At 24.6% G+C, this 22,997-nt stretch overlaps 13 protein-coding genes across 13 annotated transcripts in view, besides 38 other annotated features; 9 read left to right on the forward strand and 4 right to left on the reverse strand.

Moving 5' to 3' along the window:
- The window catches only part of EDI_251450 (uncharacterized protein), a gene marked incomplete at both ends in the record, with an annotated part of 720 nt that extends 713 nt beyond the window's left edge, over positions 1-7 (forward strand). Inside the window, one exon of the mRNA XM_001733187.1 lies at positions 1-7. This exon is cut by the window's left edge and continues 713 nt beyond it. Within this exon, the coding sequence (XP_001733239.1) occupies positions 1-7 (7 nt within the window).
- A 731-nt stretch (positions 8-738) lies between these two features.
- Positions 739-806: a sequence feature (AT_rich).
- A 110-nt stretch (positions 807-916) lies between these two features.
- Positions 917-1,078: a sequence feature (AT_rich).
- Positions 1,079-1,255: 177 nt separating this feature from the next.
- Positions 1,256-1,278: a sequence feature (AT_rich).
- A 385-nt stretch (positions 1,279-1,663) lies between these two features.
- Positions 1,664-1,698: a sequence feature (AT_rich).
- A 576-nt stretch (positions 1,699-2,274) lies between these two features.
- Positions 2,275-2,309: a sequence feature (AT_rich).
- A 147-nt stretch (positions 2,310-2,456) lies between these two features.
- Positions 2,457-2,496: a sequence feature (AT_rich).
- EDI_251460 (T-cell activation Rho GTPase activating protein, putative) lies at positions 2,490-5,297 on the reverse strand (the record flags this gene model as incomplete). Its single annotated transcript, XM_001734077.1, has 1 exon — positions 2,490-5,297. One exon carries the CDS (start codon positions 5,295-5,297, stop codon positions 2,490-2,492), a length of 2,808 nt encoding a protein of 935 aa, XP_001734129.1.
- A 65-nt stretch (positions 5,298-5,362) lies between these two features.
- Positions 5,363-5,420: a microsatellite.
- Positions 5,421-5,425: 5 nt separating this feature from the next.
- Positions 5,426-5,454: a sequence feature (AT_rich).
- Positions 5,455-5,525: 71 nt separating this feature from the next.
- Positions 5,526-5,927, forward strand: EDI_251470 (60S ribosomal protein L21, putative; the record flags this gene model as incomplete). The annotated part of the gene is made up of 1 exon (XM_001734078.1): positions 5,526-5,927. One exon carries the CDS (start codon positions 5,526-5,528, stop codon positions 5,925-5,927), a length of 402 nt encoding a protein of 133 aa, XP_001734130.1.
- A 239-nt stretch (positions 5,928-6,166) lies between these two features.
- EDI_251480 (uncharacterized protein) lies at positions 6,167-8,170 on the forward strand (the record flags this gene model as incomplete). Its single annotated transcript, XM_001734079.1, has 1 exon — positions 6,167-8,170. One exon carries the CDS (start codon positions 6,167-6,169, stop codon positions 8,168-8,170), a length of 2,004 nt encoding a protein of 667 aa, XP_001734131.1.
- A 19-nt stretch (positions 8,171-8,189) lies between these two features.
- Positions 8,190-8,259: a sequence feature (AT_rich).
- A 154-nt stretch (positions 8,260-8,413) lies between these two features.
- EDI_251490 (actin) lies at positions 8,414-9,544 on the forward strand (the record flags this gene model as incomplete). The annotated part of the gene is made up of 1 exon (XM_001734080.1): positions 8,414-9,544. The coding sequence occupies one exon, from the start codon at positions 8,414-8,416 to the stop codon at positions 9,542-9,544; it is 1,131 nt and encodes a 376-aa protein (XP_001734132.1).
- A 25-nt stretch (positions 9,545-9,569) lies between these two features.
- Positions 9,570-9,659: a sequence feature (AT_rich).
- Positions 9,660-9,814: a microsatellite.
- EDI_251500 (COP9 signalosome complex subunit, putative) lies at positions 9,793-10,971 on the forward strand (the record flags this gene model as incomplete). The annotated part of the gene is made up of 1 exon (XM_001734081.1): positions 9,793-10,971. One exon carries the CDS (start codon positions 9,793-9,795, stop codon positions 10,969-10,971), a length of 1,179 nt encoding a protein of 392 aa, XP_001734133.1.
- Positions 10,625-10,653: a sequence feature (AT_rich).
- Positions 10,671-10,716: a sequence feature (AT_rich).
- Positions 10,972-11,005: 34 nt separating the features above from the next.
- Positions 11,006-11,025: a microsatellite.
- Positions 11,026-11,047: 22 nt separating this feature from the next.
- EDI_251510 (TFIIH basal transcription factor complex p44 subunit, putative) lies at positions 11,048-12,202 on the reverse strand (the record flags this gene model as incomplete). Its single annotated transcript, XM_001734082.1, has 2 exons — positions 11,048-11,940; positions 12,007-12,202. 2 exons carry the CDS (start codon positions 12,200-12,202, stop codon positions 11,048-11,050), a joined length of 1,089 nt encoding a protein of 362 aa, XP_001734134.1.
- Positions 11,933-12,000: a sequence feature (AT_rich).
- Positions 12,203-12,215: 13 nt separating the features above from the next.
- Positions 12,216-12,264: a sequence feature (AT_rich).
- Positions 12,265-12,310: 46 nt separating this feature from the next.
- Positions 12,311-13,895, forward strand: EDI_251520 (uncharacterized protein; the record flags this gene model as incomplete). Its single annotated transcript, XM_001734083.1, has 2 exons — positions 12,311-12,531; positions 12,584-13,895. 2 exons carry the CDS (start codon positions 12,311-12,313, stop codon positions 13,893-13,895), a joined length of 1,533 nt encoding a protein of 510 aa, XP_001734135.1.
- Positions 13,472-13,552: a microsatellite.
- Positions 13,816-13,874: a microsatellite.
- Positions 13,877-13,950: a sequence feature (AT_rich).
- A 72-nt stretch (positions 13,951-14,022) lies between these two features.
- Positions 14,023-14,043: a sequence feature (AT_rich).
- On the reverse strand, positions 14,039-15,271 carry EDI_251530 (uncharacterized protein; the record flags this gene model as incomplete). Its single annotated transcript, XM_001734084.1, has 1 exon — positions 14,039-15,271. One exon carries the CDS (start codon positions 15,269-15,271, stop codon positions 14,039-14,041), a length of 1,233 nt encoding a protein of 410 aa, XP_001734136.1.
- Positions 14,252-14,325: a sequence feature (AT_rich).
- A 366-nt stretch (positions 15,272-15,637) lies between the features above and the next one.
- Positions 15,638-16,003, forward strand: EDI_251540 (60S ribosomal protein L23A, putative; the record flags this gene model as incomplete). The annotated part of the gene is made up of 1 exon (XM_001734085.1): positions 15,638-16,003. The coding sequence occupies one exon, from the start codon at positions 15,638-15,640 to the stop codon at positions 16,001-16,003; it is 366 nt and encodes a 121-aa protein (XP_001734137.1).
- Positions 16,004-16,043: 40 nt separating this feature from the next.
- Positions 16,044-16,149: a sequence feature (AT_rich).
- Positions 16,150-16,187: 38 nt separating this feature from the next.
- Positions 16,188-16,211: a sequence feature (AT_rich).
- Positions 16,212-16,374: 163 nt separating this feature from the next.
- Positions 16,375-16,457: a sequence feature (AT_rich).
- A 102-nt stretch (positions 16,458-16,559) lies between these two features.
- Positions 16,560-16,641: a sequence feature (AT_rich).
- Positions 16,642-16,683: 42 nt separating this feature from the next.
- Positions 16,684-18,416, forward strand: EDI_251560 (uncharacterized protein; the record flags this gene model as incomplete). Its single annotated transcript, XM_001734086.1, has 2 exons — positions 16,684-17,730; positions 17,775-18,416. The coding sequence occupies 2 exons, from the start codon at positions 16,684-16,686 to the stop codon at positions 18,414-18,416; spliced, it is 1,689 nt and encodes a 562-aa protein (XP_001734138.1).
- Positions 17,001-17,022: a sequence feature (AT_rich).
- Positions 17,112-17,143: a sequence feature (AT_rich).
- Positions 17,424-17,496: a sequence feature (AT_rich).
- Positions 17,736-17,788: a sequence feature (AT_rich).
- Positions 18,417-18,453: 37 nt separating the features above from the next.
- Positions 18,454-18,491: a sequence feature (AT_rich).
- Positions 18,492-18,533: a microsatellite.
- Positions 18,534-18,907: 374 nt separating this feature from the next.
- Positions 18,908-18,942: a sequence feature (AT_rich).
- Positions 18,943-19,107: 165 nt separating this feature from the next.
- On the reverse strand, positions 19,108-19,680 carry EDI_251570 (uncharacterized protein; the record flags this gene model as incomplete). Its single annotated transcript, XM_001734087.1, has 1 exon — positions 19,108-19,680. One exon carries the CDS (start codon positions 19,678-19,680, stop codon positions 19,108-19,110), a length of 573 nt encoding a protein of 190 aa, XP_001734139.1.
- A 10-nt stretch (positions 19,681-19,690) lies between these two features.
- Positions 19,691-19,756: a sequence feature (AT_rich).
- A 91-nt stretch (positions 19,757-19,847) lies between these two features.
- Positions 19,848-19,869: a sequence feature (AT_rich).
- Positions 19,868-22,894, forward strand: EDI_251580 (uncharacterized protein; the record flags this gene model as incomplete). The annotated part of the gene is made up of 1 exon (XM_001734088.1): positions 19,868-22,894. The coding sequence occupies one exon, from the start codon at positions 19,868-19,870 to the stop codon at positions 22,892-22,894; it is 3,027 nt and encodes a 1,008-aa protein (XP_001734140.1).
- Positions 20,694-20,730: a sequence feature (AT_rich).
- Positions 20,778-20,857: a sequence feature (AT_rich).
- Positions 21,514-21,538: a sequence feature (AT_rich).
- A 67-nt stretch (positions 22,895-22,961) lies between the features above and the next one.
- Positions 22,962-22,997: a sequence feature (AT_rich).

Consider the following 22,997-nt stretch of genomic DNA (forward strand, 5'->3'; position numbering starts at 1 on the left):
TTACTAGGAAAAGATATGTTTACTAGCAAATTGTTAGACTAAATGGTCAATCAACTCCCTTCAATTACTAGAACTACTCAACTCAACTTCCTAACATTTCTATTTATAAACATACCTCATCATTAAAATAACTTTTGTTCTATTTCTAAAATAAAATTAGTTTAAATGATGAATAAAAACAAGAATTTATAAATAACATTTTATTTTCAAACTTAATCACCTATTTGTTTTATATCATTAATCATTCACTTTTGTTTCAATTTTTACAAGAAAGAATTGGTGATAAGATTAAGTATTTTTATAATAGTTAAAAGAATAATTAAGGAACAAAATTACTTAGATTCATATTTAATCATAAAACATTATTGTTATAATAACTTTTAATTACCAAAGATTATAGTGTATTTCTTTGATTTATTTTATCTTTTTAGAAAAAGGTGTTTTAAGAAAATAGTTGTTTTCTGTAATATGAGTATGAGAATAACCGTTAACAAAAAAAAAATTAATGCTTATGTCTTTATTTGAACCAGTTATTATTATTATCTATAAACTCAATCAATATAATTTTGAATCTGTTTTGTTACAACAACTAAATTTAAAAATATTAGGAGAAATAATACAACAAACTCTCAAGATATCTGCAAACGGTTTTATTTTATTAAATAGAAGAAGATAAAATACATGATATTATTGAAGAAAAAAATATCATTCTTAACAGAAAATTTCAATAAAAGAATCAAAAATTAAAAACAAATTGATTAAAAAAATTTTTAAAGAAAAAGAGTAATAATAAAATTATTTTTTTACACTTAATAGATATTACTAAGTCAATCACCCTAATCTTTATACATTATCCAGAAATATTTTTTGTGATGAAAAATCGAAGAAGTGTAAAACCAATGTTTTTTTGGTGGTCAAATATTAAAATAAAAAGAATAATTTGCTTATAAATAACAAAATTTATTCTTTTATATAATTTTGTTAATTTCGAAAAATTTGTTATTATCTAATTATAAATAAACTATTATAAAGAAGAATCATTATTATAATTATTCAACAATAAATTTTACAATTTTAACCAAAAATAATCGAAAACTCATACCAAACAATAAAATATTAATCAAAAACTCATTCTTAAAATCTTTAATAAAAATTTTCAACCATTTTAAAAGAACTTACAATAATTAAATCAAACAGAGTTGGTACTTACCAGAGAGAAATTAAGAATTAATGTAGTTATATTGTTTTTTTTTGGATTATATTAATTTTAATTAATATCCAATTTTCTTCAGTAAAAGTTAAATTTGCTCGTTTATTTGATATAGCTTTAACAGAACGAATAACATTGAAAGTAGTAATTAATGGAGTGTTTATGCTTCTGGCTATATGTCTTATTTTTTTTTCAAAAAAAAGAGAAAATTTTAAAGAATGCAAAAAGAAGATTATATACTTGATAAAAGATGGTTTTCTTTGTTTATTTCAATTATTTATTTTATAGGATTTCTCTATACATTAATTGGAATGATATTGTTATTTGTATTACTAGTCCAATATCCAGGAAAATAGGAGAGTGTAAATCAATCAATAAGAATATGTTATAAAAAGGATGATTGTAAATCTTCTCTTTAACAAATAATATATCTAAGAAAGAAGTTGTCTGTTCAATAAAAAAAAAATCAGAAAATTTAATATTTAAATGTTGTCCACATGTTGATTTAATTAATTCTAATTTAAGAAATAATTCTTGTATCTCTGAATATAATTTCATTTTTTGTGATAAAAATGATCTGAACATTTCTGGTAAATACATTTTTCCTACTGTCCCTAAAGAAGATTTCTTATTTCAAATATGTTCCATTATTGTTGGGAACCTTTTGACTATTATTTATTTATTATTATCAATTACGTATTTGATTATTTCGTTGTTTGGTATTCCTCATTTATCGGCTGAGCATTTATCATTAAGTATAATCAAAACAACAACAACATCATCATCAATAATGCAATAAGAGTCTAATCTCAAGAATAAAAAAAACTATTTTGTCTTTTAATATATACATTCTTTTTTGATAAAACAAATAAATAATATCCAAATTCCAATTTAGACTAAAATAGATAGACTTTTCTTTAATATAAAGTATCTAACATAATAACAATCAAAAATTAAAATAAAACTCTGTATTTGTTTATACAAACAAAACGAACCTATTTGAGTCAATAAGCATTCGTGATAGAAATGTCTTGTTTAAGTATCAATAAAAATAATCTTATGTCTAAATAATTAAGTATTTAATATTTTTTTTTTTTTTGACTATATTAATTTCCAACAATCTTTCAAATATCAATAATACTCAAAAAAATTAAATACTCCAAAGCTGTATGCATTTAAATTCAATTACTGAAATACCTGTAAAAATGATTCGTATCATTTATTATTCTTCTCCAAATCATAAAGGTATAAAAATATAAAAATATATGAAAAAAATTAATTAAAATGAAGAGAAGAGTTGTAACCACTCATTAGGATCTTCAAAATACAAGGTAACACTTTGTTTTTCAACTCTAAGAATAATACACTCTCTGTTCATTTTGGTTTCTGTAGCAACGATCATATTTTTAAATGGTAACACCATGAGAGTTTGTCCTTCTCCAATATTTCTAAATATCATTAAACAATTCTTCTTCATTACAACCCACTTCTTACCCCATTTCTTTCCTTCTAACATTTCAACATCTCCTTGTTTAATGATATCTTTTAAAGTTAGTACAACTGTTTTATCGTCTTGATGTCCTTCTACTAATTTACTAACTGGAATCTCTTTAAATCCATCTTCACTTTGTATTTTAGCCTCCAATTCTTTTTGATGGTTAATTTCTTGCATTCCTTCTTGAATCTTTTTCTCAATAGCTGACCTAAAGTCCCCAAAAATTTCATCATATCGTTGAATCATTACAATGGCAGTTCGAGTTAGTTTTTCAATATTCATACCAAAGTCATCATCTTCTTCATAAATATTAGGACAAATAACTTTAGCTAAATTGTCTGCTGTCATTTTATTAACACCACTATTTTTATCAATCATTTGAAGTAATCTAAATAATCTTTCCATTAATAACAAATAACTTTTACCAACTGGTTCTAAGATATCTTGAATGGCTTTAATATTATCTACATCTACTGTTTGAAGGCTGATAGGTAATTTGTTTGGCATTAAATTTAAATATTTCTTTAGCACATTACCTAACAAATGACATGACATATTACTTACATCAATATTCACATCTAAATCTATTTTAGTCATTGTTTCTTCTAAATCTTTTACACTAACACTAATTCTAAAAATACCTTCAGTATCTGGTGCTTCTTTTTCTAATTTATCAAAAATTTTATGAATTACACTTGGTATTAATGTATTCTCTTCTTCTCTTGCAATGACTGAACTCTTAATTTCTGTTCCAAAAATCTTTTTTCTATCCATTTCATATTTGATACTATTAAGATATTTTGCACATTTCTCTGCTGTTTGAGTATCCTTAAATCCAATATCGCATGTTTCATTTTTGATTTCAAGTGCAACAACTTTCTTATTTTTTACTCTAAATGAAACCATTTGACTAACGTCAATAACAGATCCAAAGATATATTCATTACGTTCTGGTTTTGTAAAAATAAAAATGTCATTAAACAAAAACATTGTTCCTTGAGTTTTGTTATATGTACATTGTTGACGGTCTAAATACTTTCTTTTAGGACTAAAAGAGATACCCTTCAATCCATTAATCTTACTTAATTGAGTCTCAACGTCGTTCTCTTTTTCTGCTTGTTCAGATAAAAGACTCAATGATGTAAAGATAAAACATAATTCTTCTAATTTCTCTGTTTTATCTGTTTCTTCAGAAAAATCATCTTTGAGGCTATTAAATAATGGAACTAATTGGGTTAAATGAATAAATGGTAAGTGAAGAAGTTCTTCTAATCTTGGTTGACTTAAATTAGAATTATCAATAGATTCAATAGCATCTTTAAATGCTTCTATTTGAAGACATTTATTATACTTCTTCATAGAATCTTTAAAATGAGCACATCTTCTTTTATAGACATCATATAATTGACTTGCACGTTTAGCAAATGCATCAATAAAAGAGTCTATAGTTGAGTTCTTAAGTTCTGTAAAAATTGAATGATGTAATGAATGAATAGACTCAATCTCTGTAAAAATAAGATTAACGTCTGCCATACTCATTCCAGTTGTCGCTAATGTTGGATTACATAACAATGATTTAGCATATTTAACAACACAATATTCCATCTTTTCTACTAAATGATTCTCAGCTTCAAATATATTAATAAATAATGGATCATCATCCATCCATTGTGGATATTCAACATCTGCATTTTTAACTGCTTCTCCAATATTTAAAGTCTTCCATAAATTTAATTTTTCTCCTTTATCCTTAAACATTCTTTTAGTACTAGTTAATCCCTTTGATACTTTATCACTTAAATCAACAGATGTATGGAGCATAATAGTCAAAAACTCATTATATAAATCAACATAAAAATCAGTAACCTTTTCTCCTTCACTCTTAATAGAATTGAAAGTCTCTTCCTTTTGTTGTTGTAGTTGTCCTACCTTATTAATATCTGGTCGTTTTTCTTTATTCATTTTTTGAAGTTTCATATCAACAGTTGCATAACTTGAAATTAGTTTATCAAAATCATTTCTTGCTCTAGTAAAGTTACTACACGAATCAATATACTTTTTTATTGTTTCATAAAATCCTTCTGTACTTCTAATTTGTTCATTAAATTGGTCAAAGCATTTGAGATATAATTCACCCATGAACTCACTACACTCTTCAACATCACTCCTAGACCCAACATCACGGATAGTAATATCTCTCAAATTCTCTTTCATGTCTAAAACAACTTTTCTTTGGTTACTTAAAGAATCAATAAGGATTTTAAATTGTTGTTGACCTTCCATTATCTTTAGGCATTTATCTCGTGCTACTTTAATTTCATTTTGAAGAGCTTCAATTTCATTGGCAATGTTTTGAATTATACTTTCTTCACTTTCAGATTGGTCATTTTCTGATGCAACACTCTTTTTATCAACAGCTAGAGTTCTTCTTCTAGTTCTAGGAGTTTTCTCTCCCTTTTTTTTCCTCAGCTCTAACAAAATGTCTTCACTTAATTGTTTAACTGAATTATTATTATGTTGCATTGGTTTAGGCCTTCTGACGGCTGTTACAAGTAGCTGATCTACACCAGGAGATTGATTATGACTACTCATTTCTTATTATTTATTATTGATTTAAAAGTTTGAACTCAAATTCCTGATATATGAAAAATTCTCCTTTTCAATTTATTTTTTTTACATTTTATATTTTTCTTGTTTTTTTTTAATTTGTTTTATATAACTATAAATTATAAAAAAGAAAAATAATAAAGGTATTAAAAGAGAATTAGAAAAATATTAGAAGGAACTCAACTAAGATTTTGAACCCTAAAATAACAGACCATGCCTTTGTCTAACGGAAGAAACAGAAGAACCAGAAAGTTGTTTAAGAGACCATTCAGAGGACATGGAATCTCAAACACCTCAACCATTCTTCACACATATAAAGTTGGTGATTATGTAACCATCCTCTGTAATTCATCTATTCAACACGGCCTTCCATACAAAGCTTTCCATGGAAAGACTGGACGTGTTTGGAATGTTAACCCACACGCTATTGGAGTCATGGTAAATAAGAAGGTTAATAACAGAATTGTAGTTAAAAGACTTCACATCAGCCCAGAACACATTAGACCATCTGGATGCCAAAAAGATTTCCTTGAAAGAAAGGCTGCTGTTGCTGCTATTAGAAAGCAAAACATTCATTTTAAGAAGAAGGAAAGAACTTCTTCCATTACCAGCTAAAAGACTTCCAAACAACCAAGACCAGCTGAACTTATTAAAGGTACTGATATCAAATTTACCACTGTTGCTCCACTTAAATTTGAAGAACTTTATTAAATGACATGGTGTTTTGTGAATGGAATTTGTTTATTTGTATTTTCATTTTCTAATGTTTTTATGAATTTAAAAGACTATTTTTTTTTCATTTGATGTTATATTCCTTTTTTTTTCCTTCATTGAATCTATCAAAAACATTTTTCATGGAAAGTAGTGATACAATTCATACTTCATGTGATGGTAAAGACTTTAATACAAAAGATTCTTCGAGTGATGAGGTTTCAATTATATCAGAAAATGAGTCTTTTTCAAGTGATAACTCACAACTAAAAGATGAAATGATTAATGACAAACAAGAAAAAGATGAAAAAGAAGGAAACGTATGTAATGAAAAGGAATCTATTCATGAAAATATAAAACAAGAAGAAAATAATAAGGAAAAAATAAACACAAAAACTCCAACACAAACACCAAGTAAAAGTTGTTCATTTGGACAAAAAGGACAAACTTCTCTAATTTCAATTAAGGAATTATCTAATTCTAAATCACCCCAACCAAAACAAGAAAAAAAATTAAATATTGAAGTAGTTGATTGTAAATCACCAACTAGTCCTATTATTTCTCCAAGACAAAAATTTACACCAAGAGCATCAATGATTCAATTAGTTAAAGGATGTCCAGAAGAACAAATTAAAATAGGGTATAATGTTAGTTTAATGAATAGGAATGATGTTATTAATTTTAAAGGACCAATGAATGGACAATTAACATTAACTAATTACAAGATAGTATTTGTAGTTAAATGTGTAATATTTAATGTTAGTATTCCATTAACAAAGATTGCAGATTTTAAGAAAGTTAATTCTATGGATAAACAACATAAAAGATTATTTTATCTAGAAACAAAAGATAATAGAAAATATGTTTTTTCATTTGAAAATAGAAGAAATGAAAGAAAACAATTTAATTTGGAATTATTAGAATCAGTATTTACAACAAATCCAGAAAAAATGTTTATTTATCATAGTAATTCACCATCTATTTCACATAGTTATTATCAAATAGTTGTTGAGTTTGAAAGACAAGGAATACCAAATACATGGAGAATATTTACTGGAAATCAAAATTATGAATTAGCACCAACATATCCATCATTAACATATGTTCCTGTAAGTGCTAGTGATGAAATTATCAAAGATTCAATGAAACATAGGAGTAAAGGAAGATTTCCTGTATTAACATGGTATAATAAAAAGAATGGAACTGTTATTGTTAGAAGTGCACAACCATTACCTGGAATGGTTACACCAGTAACAGGTAAAAATATAAGTGGTGATGTTACATATCTTCAATTAATAAATGAAGTAACAGGAAAAAGAGGAATTCATGTTTTAGATTCAAGACCAAAATTAAATGCATATACAAATAAAGCAGCAGGTGGAGGATATGAAGATGAAACAACATATCCATTTGTTAAAGTAGAATTTGAAAATATTGATAATATTCATATTGTTAGAGAGATATGGACAAATATTGCATTAGCTGCATATAGTTGGGAAGGAGAAATTGAAGAACAAAAATTTAAGAAATTACCAGAAGTAAAAGAATGGTTTAATCTTATTGAAACAATTTTTATAAGTGTTAAAAAAGCAATTAAATATCTTACTAAAGGAGAAAGTATTTTAATTCATTGTTCTGATGGATGGGATAGAACAAGTCAATGTTGTTCATTAACAGAATTATTACTTGATAAATATTATAGAACATTAGAAGGATTTATTGTATTAATTGAAAAAGATTGGAAATCATTTGGACATCAATTTGAAAAAAGAAGTGGAATAGGAGTTGTTTGTCCTCATGGACAATATTCACCTATTTTCTTCCAATTTTTAGATTGTGTTAATATTTTATTACATCAATTTCCAGATGATTTTGAATTTAATGAACAATTCCTTTTAGAATTAAATGATGCTATATTTTGTTCTGATTTTGGAACTTTTATGTTTGATTGTGAAAAGATAAGAAAAGAAAGTAATGTAGAACTTAAAACACCATCATTTTGGGAATATGTTATTGGACAGAAATGTAAATTTATTAATCCAAATTATAAAGATAAAATAGAAGAATTAATACTTGAAGATAATCAACCAAAATTAATTCTTTGGACAAAATATTTCACAAGATATAAAATTAAAATGTCAAGATAAATTTAAAGTTATACATCACAAATAATTAAAAAGAGATTTTTTTATTTGATTGTTTTAAGATTTTAATAATAAGAGAAATAAAAAAAAATCATCTCAAAAGAAAACTGAAAATAAGATAACTTCCAAAAATATAAAGAAAGAACTCATAAAATAACGTAAGGAACTATAGAGTTCACCTTCAGTTAAAAAGAAGAAAGATACTATTTAAAGACTGACAAGAACTGTTTTGAACATTAAATAAATATGGGAGAAGAAGAAGTTCAAGCACTTGTTGTAGATAATGGATCTGGAATGTGTAAAGCTGGATTTGCTGGTGATGATGCACCAAGAGCTGTATTCCCATCCATTGTTGGTAGACCAAGACATGTTTCAGTTATGGCTGGTATGGGTCAAAAAGATGCATATGTTGGAGATGAAGCACAATCAAAGAGAGGTATTCTTACACTTAAATATCCAATTGAACATGGTATTGTTAATAATTGGGATGATATGGAAAAGATTTGGCATCATACTTTTTATAATGAACTTAGAGTTGCTCCAGAAGAACATCCAGTTCTTTTAACTGAAGCACCAATGAATCCAAAAGCTAATAGAGAAAAAATGACTCAAATTATGTTTGAAACATTTAATACTCCAGCTATGTATGTTGGAATTCAAGCAGTTCTTTCATTATATGCATCAGGTAGAACAACTGGTATTGTTATGGATTCAGGTGATGGAGTTTCACATACTGTTCCAATTTATGAAGGATTCTCACTTCCACATGCTATTCTTAGACTTGATCTTGCAGGACGTGATCTTACTGATTATCTTATGAAAATCTTAACTGAAAGAGGATATGCATTCACTACTACTGCAGAAAGAGAAATTGTTAGAGATATTAAAGAAAAACTTTGCTATGTTGCAGAAGATTTCAATGAAGAAATGCAAAAAGCAGCATCAAGCAGTGAACTTGAAAAGAGCTATGAACTTCCAGATGGACAAGTTATCACAGTTGGAAATGAAAGATTCAGATGCCCAGAAGCACTTTTCCAACCATCATTCCTTGGTATGGAATGTAATGGTATTCATGAAACTACCTACAATTCAATTATGAAATGTGATGTTGATATTAGAAAGGATCTTTATGGAAATATTGTTCTTTCAGGAGGAACATCAATGTATCCAGGTATTAACACCAGACTTGAAAAGGAAATGATTCAATTAGCACCACCAACAATGAAGATTAAGGTTATTGCCCCACCAGAAAGAAAATATTCAGTTTGGATTGGAGGATCAATTCTTGCATCACTTTCTACATTCCAAAATATGTGGATTACCAAAGAAGAATATGATGAATCAGGACCAGCTATTGTCCACAGAAAATGCTTCTAAGCGTTTTTAATTTACTTCTCATTTGATAAATTTTAATTTAATTTTTAAATAAATAAGAAATTAAAAAGTATTATTATAATAAGTTAAATTATTTTATGTTATTATTTTTATTATTTAAAATAAAATGAATAATGTTATAAATAACAAATAAAAAAAATAGAATTAAAAAAAGAAAAAAAAACACAAACCTCAAATATAAAAAAGTTCAATGAACTAAGAAAAAAATAGAAAGAGAGTAAAAGAGAGAAATGATAAGTAATTACATAAAATCATATTGTGGGTATGGAAGAATTATAAGATATATTAATATTCTTTCTAATGGGATTGGTAGTTCTCAAGATATTCTTGAAGCTATTGATTATACAGAATTAACTAAGAATATTGGAGGATTTGCACGACTAAAAGAGGTAGTTTCATCAACAATTCCATTAGATGAACCAGAATGGAAAAAAAAGATAGGATATTCATTATTTGAACAAGTTAAAATATTAGAAACAGAAATTCAAAGTACATATGGAGATGAAGAGAAAGCTAAATTATTATATAAATTAGCAGAAATTCATGAAGAACATGGAGAGTATAGTAAAGCAATAAAAAATGTTCTTCAAGCACTTGAAAGTTTAAAAAATAAATTATTATGTGCTGAAGGATATTATAGATTAGTTAGACTAAATATATTTAATGAAAATTTTCATCAAGCAAGTAATTTTCTTAATAAATTACAATCATTAGATGCATTTACAGGTAGATTATATACTAAATTTATTAATGTAATTTCATTTTTATTAGCAATTAGAAATACTGAAACATTTATAACTGCATTTGAATTATTAGATAAAGTTACTACATTTGATGAAAAAGATAATTGGGAATTTGGAGAATTTTTAAGTTTTCAAGATATTGCTATTTATGGTACATTAATTGGATTATTAACACAAAAACATCAAACAAATGTTATTCATTTAATTAATAATTCAAAATTTAGAAATCATGCAGATACTGTTCCAGAATTAGTAATATTATTAGATGATTATAAACAAAATAAATTTTCAAAAATTTGTAATGATGTTCAACAACTTGAAAAATATTTTCAATTTAATTTATATTTTGGTCAAAGAATGGAAAGTTTAATAAATTGTATTAAAAAAAAATGTTATATTGAATATATTTTTGCTTATTCTGTTGTAGATATGAATGTTATGGCAAAAATGTTTGGAGATTCTTTAATAAATATTGAATCTGCATTAGAAGAATATATTTATTCTGATATTATTAAAGCTAAAATTGATGCAATTACTCATACTTTAAATTTTGTTGATGGAGATGAAAGATATCATGCTTATGAAAGTGCATTAAATACTGTTACAAAAGCAATTAATTTATCACAAGAAATTGTTTTGAAATCAGATGTTATGTTTGATTTCTAAATAAAAAGAGTAGAAAAAGCATTTTAATTGAATGTTTTTTTTTTTTTTTTTTTTAAAAAAAGAAAAGAAAATTTAATTAAAGAAATTTTTTACTTTCACAACCAGGACAATTATATAACACATCATGTATAAAACTATCACATTCATTACAATAATATTTTAAACATTTTTTACATTGATAAATATTAACTGGTTCTTCTTCTTTTTTTTCTATTCTATCATCAATTTCTTTACCACATCCAAAACATTTTTCTTGTGGTTTTATCATTGTAATAATTTTAAATGGTTCAATTGGAAACATAAAATGATATGAACGTGCAAAATGATGTGAAAGAAGTAAAATAGCATTACATATTTTACATTGAATAGGTAATTCACAATAACAAAAATTACAAATAGGACATTCGAAATGATTTATATCAATTTTAGAATGACATTCACATATTGTTGGTATATTTAATTGTTTTGGAAATCCAATATACAGTTGTATAGTTTTAGGTTCATAAGTATTTTCTTTGTATATTGGTGGAATAATAAATGTATTTAAAACATTTTCAGCATGTTTTTCATTCATTATTGTATGATAATCTCCACCAGTAATTTTAGTTAATAATTTTGTTATATGCATTTCTGGTGCAAATGAAATTACTGAACAACGAATTGTAGTTTTTTTTAATGTTTCAATAGTATCATAAATATTACCAGGATCACATGTTGTTATAGATGATGTTACTATTATAATTTCTCTTGATGATGAATTAGAAGTATTTGATAATATTTGTTGTGCTAGGTCAAGAGATATTTGTAATGACATTTGTCCTTCACAATTTCCCCATTTCATTTCTTTTTGAATTATTAAATTTCTAGACAATGGAAATTGTTGTTCGGCAGTTTTATTTCTTGTACAAATTAATCCAATTTCACTTAATGGATTATCAATATAAAATTCTTCAAAGAATTCTTTTAATTCTTAAATTATTAATTTCTCTTTTATTATATAATAAAATAAAAAAAAAAAAACAAATTAAACAAAACTTGTTTGGATAAATGTAATTCTATTTGGTTGATAATCTTCTTGAATCATACTTAATGACATATCAATAATAAAAATTACTTTTCTTTGTAATCCTCTACGTGATCTATTTTGTTGTTTAAATTCATTCATTCTATCCCAATTAATCCATTGATGAAAAGAAGAATTAATTTCTTTTTCTTGTTGTTTCTTTTCCATTATATCAAAACTGTAATTTTAAGTTTTTATTTTAAATATTCATAAAGAAGATTAATTAAATTGTTCATTCAAAAAAAGAACTTCAAAAATTATTGTTTAATTCAATTTATGATTACCATAAATACAGAGTTATATAAAAGTTGTGTTTTTGATATGAATTCTATTGTTCATCAATTAGATGCTTTAATTGATATGACAAAAGAATATGGTGAATATTATCAAGGAAGAGGAACTTTAGAAATAGAATATGGAAAGAAATTATTAGGACTAACTACATATCTTAATACTCCATCATTTGGTAAAGAAGATCCAAAGAAATTTCTTCAAACGTTTGTTATTTTACAGAAAATTTATAAAGAAAATTCACTTATTTCTTTGTAGTGGAATGAAAAATTATATTGAACTCTTAGATACTTCTAACACTAAAAGAGCTGAAGAAAAATATAATATAGGAAAAAAATTTATTGAAGAAGTAGCTACTCCATTGTTTTCTCTTGCTAAAGAAATTGATACTCAAAAAAAGAAAATTGTCAATGAAACATTTAGAAAAGTTAAAATATATGAAGATGTTGTTTCTTTTGCTTTAAGGTGTGAAGGTCATTACCTAAATGTACTCAAAGATATGAAAGATCTTATTAAGAAAATCAATGAAACAAATGATTCAAAACTAGTCCCCAAATACAATAAAATGAATCAACAATATTCCATTATAAAAAAAGACTATGAAAATTCAGTTACTAAAGCATCTGAATGTTATGATTTATTATATGGTCAAGAAATGGTTGAAACAGTAAGACAATGTTATGAATTAATGACATATCATAATGATGAAATCATAAATATCTTCAAACGTGCTCATCAAATCTATTTGAATATTGGAATCAATGAAACAGAATTTAATTCAATAACGTCAGATGGATTAAAAACATTAGATAATAAGACTGATGTAAAAGAATTCTTTGAAAGTATTATTGGTCATAATGAAAAATCAAAAATTATATTAAAAACAGAAGAATTAACTCCTTTACAAGTTGAAGTACCTAAAGAATCACAAAAGAAATGGGGATTTGGATCGATTAAATCATCCATTGTTAGTGGAATGTCATCACTAACTACAATGGTAAACGAATCAATACAAAACCCACCCACTGGATTAAGTGCAAACTGGACTAATCCTGTATTAACAACACCAATATATTCATTTGGCAAAAAGAAAGAATCAAAGAAGGAAATTCATGATTCAAAAGAAGAAGTTATACAAGAAGTTACTAACATAAAAGAACAAAATGAAGTTAATAATATAAAAGAACAAAATGAAATAATTCAAGAAGAAAAACAAAAACAAAATAATCAAGAAGAAGGAAATATTGTTGTTATTGAAAAAGAAATTAAAGTTGAGAGTGAAGTTGTAGCTGAAATGGTTTCAAATGAAGCACCTCAAATAGTTGAAGTAAAAGAAACAAAAAATGAAATAATGATTCCTGTTAAAGAAGAAGAAAAGAAAGATGAAATTGTTTTAGGAAGTACAAGTATTATGGAAGGTGTACTAACAAAAGAAGAGAGTGAAGATAGTGAACTTGTTGTTGTACCTGCAACAGATAATGGATTAAGTAAAGAAGAAGATAATGATGAAGAGGAAGAAGATGAAGAATTATTAGAGGAAGAAGATGAACCAATAAATACTTTTATTTAAAGTAATTTAGATTTTATTTAGAGTATTTAAAGAATTATAAATTGTTATTATATAAGAGAAATTAATAAGACCTAAGATAATAAAAAAGAAAAGATAATAACATTAATGATAGTAATTCATAAGAAAGTAATTAATAATAAAAATTAAACTCTCTTAAATTTTGTTTCTAAATGATCTAATCGTTTGAATAATTTCATTGCTTTCTCATTATCTAAATGTCCAATAAGACTATCTTTACATTTAGAATTAGAATTCTTAATTAAATTAATACCACGAATATTAAGTTGATTAAATTCTTTAGATAATTGACTTTCAATATTTTCCATTTGTTTTTCAAGTGGTTTTAATTCACTTACTTTTTTAATTTGTTTAATTTCTTTTTCAACTTTATTAATTTCTAATTTAATAATATTTTGTTTCTTAATATTTTGTGTTGATTTCTTTAAATCTTTTAATTCTATAATAGTCTTTTTCATTCCATTCTTTAATGTTTTCCAAACAAGTTTTCGTTGTTGTTTAGCTTCTTTTAAAGCAGTTCTCATATTAATAATTTCATTATGTGCATTAATAGCAGTTTGATTAAGACTTTCCATAATTTGGAATTTACATAAACTCTTTCCATTAAGTTGTTTTAATTGTTTATTCCATATTTTTATATATTCACGAACTTTATCAGCAATTGTTTGTGCTTCAGTAATTTTAACATAAAATGTTTTCTTTTGTTCATTGGCAACTTCAATTTCAACTTGAGTTTTTTCATTAGCCTTTTCAATAGCATCACGAACATCAAGTTCAAACATAATTTTATCTTCTTTTGCTTTCTGTTTCTTTTCTTTATCTAAAATAACCATTACATTCTTATATAAATCAATTTTCTTTTGTAATCCTAATTCATCAATAATATGTTGTTGATCAACTAATGGAAGTGTTCTTAAAATATCTCCCATTTCTTCTGATAATTTTACTCGTTGTTTCTTTAATTTTAACATAGATAAATTTAAGTCATCAACTCTCTTTCTTATATTAACCAATTCATTAGGAGCAGCTTGTTTTTCCTTCTTGGCATAATCTAATATTCTAGCATAAAGTTGTTTTTCTCCATCAAGAGTACTTTTGTATTGAGAATCAAGTTGTCTACAAGCCAATGTAGCAGTACTAATAAGTAATTGTCCAGCTGTTGGAAGGAGTTCTATATGAGTATTAACATTAGTTTTTTGAATAGGATTTGGATTTGGTCCATTTGAAATTGGTGCATTTAATTGAAGTTCAGGTGTTAATGGAATAACAGGTGGATGAGGAACTGGTTGTTCTGGTTGTCCATTGACTGGTTGAGATTGAACAATAGTCAATAATAAAACAACAAATAACATTTGCATTTTTATTTTTTTGATATTATAACTTTTTAAGTTCTTGATTTTTACTTCTTTTTGTTTTTTAATTGTGTTTTTCCTAAATATTTTTAAATTTAAAGGAAAAATGAGAAAGTTGAGAAAAGAAGAAGAAATGTTAAAAGTAATAAGAGACTAGTGATAGTAAATATTATTTGTTTGAAAGTAATGAGAAAATAAAGAAGAATAGAAGTAAATACTTAGAATTGGAAAAGAATAACAGAAATTTGTTTATTTAGAAAGAGATGAAATAAAAAAAAAGAACTATTTGATAATAAGAAAAAAATAATAAGAAATAAAATCAAACCCTGAGAAATAATAGAACTGGAACTGTATAGGTTAAGTGGTGAATTAATGGCCGGAACCAAGAGATATACAACTGCTTTCCATAGACCAGCTACAAAGAATGCTGCAAAAGCACCAAAATATCCAAGATCACTTAAAGCTAATAGAAATAAAATGGACGAATTTTCCATTATCAAATTCCCACTCGCTACAGAAACTGCTCTTAAGAAAATCGAAGATCACAACACACTCGTTTTCCTTTGTGAACAAAAAGCTAATAAAACTATGATTAAGAAAGCTGTTGAAAAGAGATATGGAGTTAAAGTTATTAAAGTAAATACTCTTGTTAGACTTGATGGTCTTAAGAAAGCTTTCGTTAGACTTGCACCAGATGTAGAAGCTATGGAAGTCGCTACCAAGATTGGACTCTTCTAAGAAAATGGTTCTATTGTGGTTTTTACTCGTTTTTTCTTTGATAAATTTTTTTTTCATTTCTTATCTTTTTATTTCAAAAATAATAAAACCTAAAATATAATTTAAAAAAAAAAAAAAGAGATTAAGATAATAAATATGATATAATTGTTACAAGTTTTTTGTTTAAAGAAATCAACTGGAATTGTTTATTTTATTTTTTATTTTTTATGATAGTAAATTGGGAAATTGCTATTCAAGAAATTCAAGGAACAATGGGAGAGAGAAGTCAAGAATATTTTCAATTATTACGTAATTATTTATTATGTCAAATTAGTAAATCTGAATATACTGAACAACTTTATAAAATTTCACAAACATTTCCTACAAGTTTGTTTTTAAATTCATTTAATTAATTAAGTTGTAATAATTAAAGAATTGATTTTTATAGTTATTCAATTAAATAATAAATTATTATCATCTCTATTATGTAAAGGTAGTATTGAACAATATCCAGCACAAATTATTCCACCAGTTTCTATATCTCCTGAAGATGCTGCATTTACATTTTAAACAACTCAATAATATAATTTTAGTATTTGAAGTTAATTATTTAACTTTTCTCATATTTTATTATTAAAACTCAATTTAATTAAATTTTTGAGTTTTTTGGTTTAAGAACTAAAAATTGATAAATAATATAAATGAATAAAGTTGGATTTTCATTGTTTGTACAAGTATTTAATGGAACTTCAAATGAATTAAAACAAGTCATTAATCAATTTAATCCAGATATTGGTATTATTCATATTGAACAAATAAGAAAGTATAAATTTAAAGTAACTGTTCAAAATACAGAACAAGGAAGAATGTTAATGAGTTTTAATGATTTTTTATGGAATGGAAGTAAAATGGTTATTACATTTGAACGAGAACCACCAAGAGAACAACAATATAAGTTTATATTAGAACAAATAAAATATAGATATTGTAATATCAAAACACGTTCTTTAGATCTCTCATTTTTTATTAATAAATTAAAAGAATTTGAATATAGACCAACTCAATCATTTGATATTCTTTTAAAAGATGCATTAAATTATTATTATCAAGATATTCCTGATCTTTTATCATTAAATTTAAGTAATAATAATATTAATATTACAACATTCTTTGATGAAATAGTTCATGGATTTAAAGAACTTACAGTATTAGATTTATCAAATAATAAAATTACAAATTATGTATGTTTTGGTTGTCTTAAAGGTATTCCATTAAGAAATCTTTGTCTCTTAGGTAATCCATTACCAGAAGTTGATTCTCTTTTTCTTATTCACACATTTCCTCTCTTAGAAATATTCAATAATAAATTATTTGAAAGACATAATTTTAATTGTACAATTAAAAACAATATGAATACTCTTCAATATAATACTATTCATCCTTTAAATCTTAATAAATTTGAAAATATTTATAATTTCTTTGATAATTATTTCAAATTTCAAGATAATAATATAGAATCATTGGCACAATTATATTCAATTTATTCTTATTTTGATATTACTCTTGGAAAAGGAGTTCAATTAGTTGGAATTAACTCAAGAAATATTATTAATATGAATGCAATTGATACAAAAAGATTTATTCAAAATGGAACAAATCAAATTATTAATAGATTAAAAACTCTTGGAAAGACTAATCATCGAATATCTGACATGTGTTTTGATATCATAGAACAGGGACTCTTTTATGTTTGTTTATTTTATATAGAAATTAATTTATATTTATTTAATAGATAATTAATATTATGGGACAATGTGAAATTAGACAGAATACTTTACAATTTTGTAGAACATTTATTATTAGTACTGAAAATCATCAATTAATAATATTAAATGATCATTTACATTTATACAATAACTCTAATAAATTCATAGTAATTAAAACATTTTCAAAATTTCTTAAACATATAGTTCATTCATTTCCTGGGATTAAAGAAAAACAAGCATTAATAATTTTAGAAAAGAATAATTGGGATATGAAACTAACTGAATCAGAAATATGTAATTTACTTCATATTCAACCTCTTACAATGAAACAATTAAATCCAATGAATAATCTAGAAGGAATTGAGGAAAATGATATTGAACATCTTAATGAAGAGAATATCTCTAAACTTGTAGAACTGGGATTTTTAAGAGAAAAAGCTATTCGTGCATTAATTTTATCTGATGGAAATCTTGAACTTGCTGCAGAGAAACTTACTCAAGAACAAGACCCTTTTATGTTAGAAGAAAGTAGTGATGCTTGGACTCAACAAGATGAAGAGAATATTCAACGTTTAATTGCTTTAGTTCCAAATAGAGACGTTTGTATTTCAGCCTATTTACAAAATCATAAAGATTGTGAACGTGCAGCAGATTCTTTATTTCAGTGATTGTTTTTGATTTTATTAAATGTTTATGTTCAGTATCATTTAAATATATATTTCATTAATTTTTCATAATTTTTATATTGTTAATATCATTATTTTATTATCAATTATTATTATTATGAATCCTAAATGAATAAAAACTCTGATTTATTTTATTAAAACTTCTTTATTGTTTAATACTTGATCAATTCTTTATTTTTGTGAAATGAATAAGAGATAATGAGTTGTTGTGTTAAATTGAAATGTTTTTTGGGGGTATTTTAAGGAATTGAATGTAATTGTTATAGATTGAACATTCTTAATAATTAATGAAATAAATCATTGTTGTAAATACTTTACTATATTCACATTAACTATTTATTTAGTAATTGTGTATATTTTATAAATTAGTCCATATCTAATTAGTATTATAAAAGTATTTTGTTGATGAAACAATCTACATACTCTCTAGAATAGTTTCATTAAAAAATAAAACAATTGTGAATGTTCTTATCAAATAAAAATAATGAATATTTAATGTATTAATAAAGTAAAATGACTATTTCATTAACAAAGAAAGAGTATTGATGAGTTGATGTTTTAATCATCTATTTTCTATACAAAAGAATATACTATTAAGATAACAAAGTCAATTAAACTCTTATCATCTCTTTTTGTATTAATTGAATAATTTACCAATGAATATTTAATCTAATTAATAAATTGGTTTTATTGTGCAATATTCTGTTTCATTAATACAATGTAATGGTCTATCTTCTTCATTAACGTTATTCAATTGATAAAACTCACCATCAAATGTACATGGATCAACATATGCATCTACAATTTCTCCAAAGATCAATCGTGATTGTAACTCACACTCATCTGCAACCATCACAACCTTAGATACTTTCATGTGTAGAACAGCAATAGACTCACAAATAGAAAGATTATGATATTGTTCATTTCCTAAACTTTCTAGATGGAATGAAGTACGTGAAAATTTATCAATAATATCTCCATGATTCATTCCAAAGTACATAATGTCTTTTTTTGAGCAAGTTCTTGGTACATTAATGCAATAATATGTGGACTCTTCTATTAATTTTCCAGTATTTGAAAATGCACCAAATAATATTGCAATGTGTTTTTTGTCAGTTGGCATTGCCCATTGTGCAGACATCCCTGTAATTCGATGATTGTATTTATCATAAACAGTTGGAATGACAATACAATGTTCATTAATTAGACGAGTAGCAAACTTAAGATTGACTTGTACTTTAGTCATTACACAATACTTTATTTTATTTATTTTTCTTTTTAGCTTTTTAAATATAAATAAAAAATGTTATTTTATAAAATAACAATATAGAAAACATTCAAATATGATAATTGTAAAAGCTAAGAACTACTAACCAAAATACATAACTTATTTGTTGATGATAAAACTATATCTAATTAATTTATTTTATTTTATGTCACATAAAATCTCTCATTTCTTAACCCTTTGTAAGATTAATATTATTCAATCAATTAGACTTGTCAGAACAAATTATTGTAATTATTGTATTGGTTGTTGTAGTGTTTCTATTGTGTTTGTTATCACTTGTACTCTACTTTCTATATTATCAACAACACCAATAGTTTATTTACGACTTTCTGAACAGAATAATGGTCAAATTGATATGATAATTACACCATCTTCAGATAGTGGAGGTATTGTTCTTAATTTTACTGAGATCAATAAAACTGTTCATACTGCTACTCCAAGATGGATTGGTTCAGCAAAATTCTTTAGTAGAAATTGTTCTTTTGATTTTAAAGAAAATGATAATGATTGGATATATTATGGTAATAGTTCTGATATTTATGAGACTTGTGAATTAGATGAATGTTTTACAAAGTATTGTTCATCATCTCAATGGGTATCTAGTAATCTTATAGCCCTAAATACAAAACAAGAGAAAAAGATTGGTTTAGGAGAAAAATGGGAATTTAAACCATTAAAAGAAAATGAAATTTATCTCCCAAGAAGAATATCTCAACAATTACAATTAAAAGAAGGAGATGAAATGTTTATTTCTATTAGTAATGAAACAATTTATCCTCTATTGATTGAATACCAAAATATTATATCAAACCAATATCTTAATAATTCTGAAATTCCAAGACATTTTATACTTAAATTAAAAATTAAAGGGATTTATGATTCTGATGAAGGTAAATTTGGAGGTAAAGAAAATGGAATATTAGAATTTGATTTCTTTATTCAAACAATTCAAAATAATATTCCTAGACATCTTATTAATCTTAATAATTATCTTAAAAAATTAAATATGAATGAATATTGTGATCAAATTATTATTAATGTTCCAATTCCAAGAGAAAAATATTATTTAAATAATGATTATAATAATTTACAAAATAAAGTAACAACATATCTTTCTAATATATTATTTAAATTAGGATATCAAAATTTACAATCTTCAACACCTGTATTATCAGAATTAAGTCAATATAAATATGTTAATATAATTTTAGGGATGATTGTTAAACTTGCAATTATAGTATTATTAATATTATCTATACTTTTAGTTCAATCATTATTAACAATTAATATAGAATCTCAACAACATTCAATCAAAATTCAAAGAACAATAGGAGTAACACGTTTTAATTTAACATTTCAATTATTTATTAATTCATTATTCTATTCAATCCCATCTCTTATTACTGGATCAATAATATCAATAATTATCTTTTTTCTTATATCTTTTATTACAAAATCAATTTTTTCTGTACCTATTATATTTTTACCATCAATAAAAGGAATATTATTTGCAATCTTTTTAACATTCTTTGTTCCTATTATTTCTATTATATTTCCATTATATTCTATTCTTCATCGTTCACTTACAACAAAACCATCTACAATATTGGAAATTACAATTAAAAGAAATAATTCTTCTTATTTTTCACCATTAACTATATTTATAGGATTATTTATAACATGTTTTGGATTTTCAACATATATTCTTTTACCAAAATCATTACTTGCTTTAAATTTATCAACTATGTTTACAATATTTTCTATATTAATTATTTGTTTATTAGTTGGTTCAATATTATTAATAATAAATATTATACCAATAATAGAAAGACTTTTATTATATTTACTTTACTTTTGGGATAAAGTTGGATTATCATTAACAATTAAAAATTTACTTTTACATAAAACAAGAAATAAAAAAACATCTCTCTTATTTGCTCTTTCTCTTGGATTTATTCTATTTTTTTATTCTTCTTTTACATCTGAAATAGGAATACTTTCACAAACAATTATTAAATCTAAAGGAACAGAAATGTATATTGTTGGTCTTAAATCTAAATTCAATACAACACAAGAACTTAATGAAGCAATGAGAAATGTTATGAAAAAAGCAGAAAGTTTAGAAGAGGTTCTTGGAGTTACTCTTGATTTTGATGGAATTGATCAAATTCATCCAAAGTATTTTGGTATGTCAACATTAGGACAAGGAGTTATTTTGAGAGAAAATTATGTTGCAATATTACCTAATACATTTGAAGTAATGAATCAAAAATTTTTAAAAGTAAAATATCGAATGAATGTTGAATCAATAGGAGATATGAGTGATAGTTCTATTGGTAAAATTATGTATACATCAAATGGACTTTATAAAGTTATTATGGGAACTACTATAAAAGATATTTCATATACAGATGGTAAACGTTTATTAATTTGTGCTAATACAAATTTAGAAAGAACAAATGTTCTTGGAGTTATGGGATTATTTACTTATGGAGTAGAAGCATCAAGTACTCCTAAATATACTGTTAGTGATTCTCCATTATTAACTTGGCAAGATCTTTTAATTTCTGTTCCTGAATATATTAGATATACAAATGGATATTTTACAAGTATAGATGAAATACCAATTACTAGAATTTATTTAAAATTAATTGATTCTACTGAAAATACTGCTAATAAAGTAAAACAACAATTAATTACTTCTAAATTTGATTCAATTATTGTTGCATCTGAATTAAGTGGAATTATAACAATTCAAAATATTATGATATTTTATTTTGTATTTGTTACAATTATTACTCTTATAACAACTTTCTTTTCTATTCTTTCATCAATGTATGGTAATATTGAAGAACAAAAACATGAAATTGCTGTATTACGTGCAATTGGAATAGGAAAATTTTTATTATTAAGAATTTATCTTGCAGAGTCATTTGTTGTTATTTTTTCTGCTTCACTAATGGGTATGATAATTGGTTCTCTTATTGGATTTACTATGACATTACAAATTATTTTATTCACTCAAACTCCAATTGAATATACATTCCCTACTTTATTATTAGTTATTGTAATTATTAGTGCAATCTTATTTGCTTTAATCTCTACATTATTACCATTAATCCCTGTACTTAAAAAACAACCTATGGAATTATTACGAGAAACAAATAAATAATTTAATTCAATCATTCTTCAATAAATACCTTCTTTAAACTTATTCTTACAAATACACTTCTTTTTTCTAATATTATAAGAAGAATTAAATATAATTAATTTTT

This window comes from Entamoeba dispar, genomic scaffold (genome assembly GCF_000209125.1).
Source record: "Entamoeba dispar SAW760 scf_1105229457967 genomic scaffold, whole genome shotgun sequence".
Taxonomy (NCBI): Eukaryota; Evosea; order Mastigamoebida; family Endamoebidae; genus Entamoeba; species Entamoeba dispar.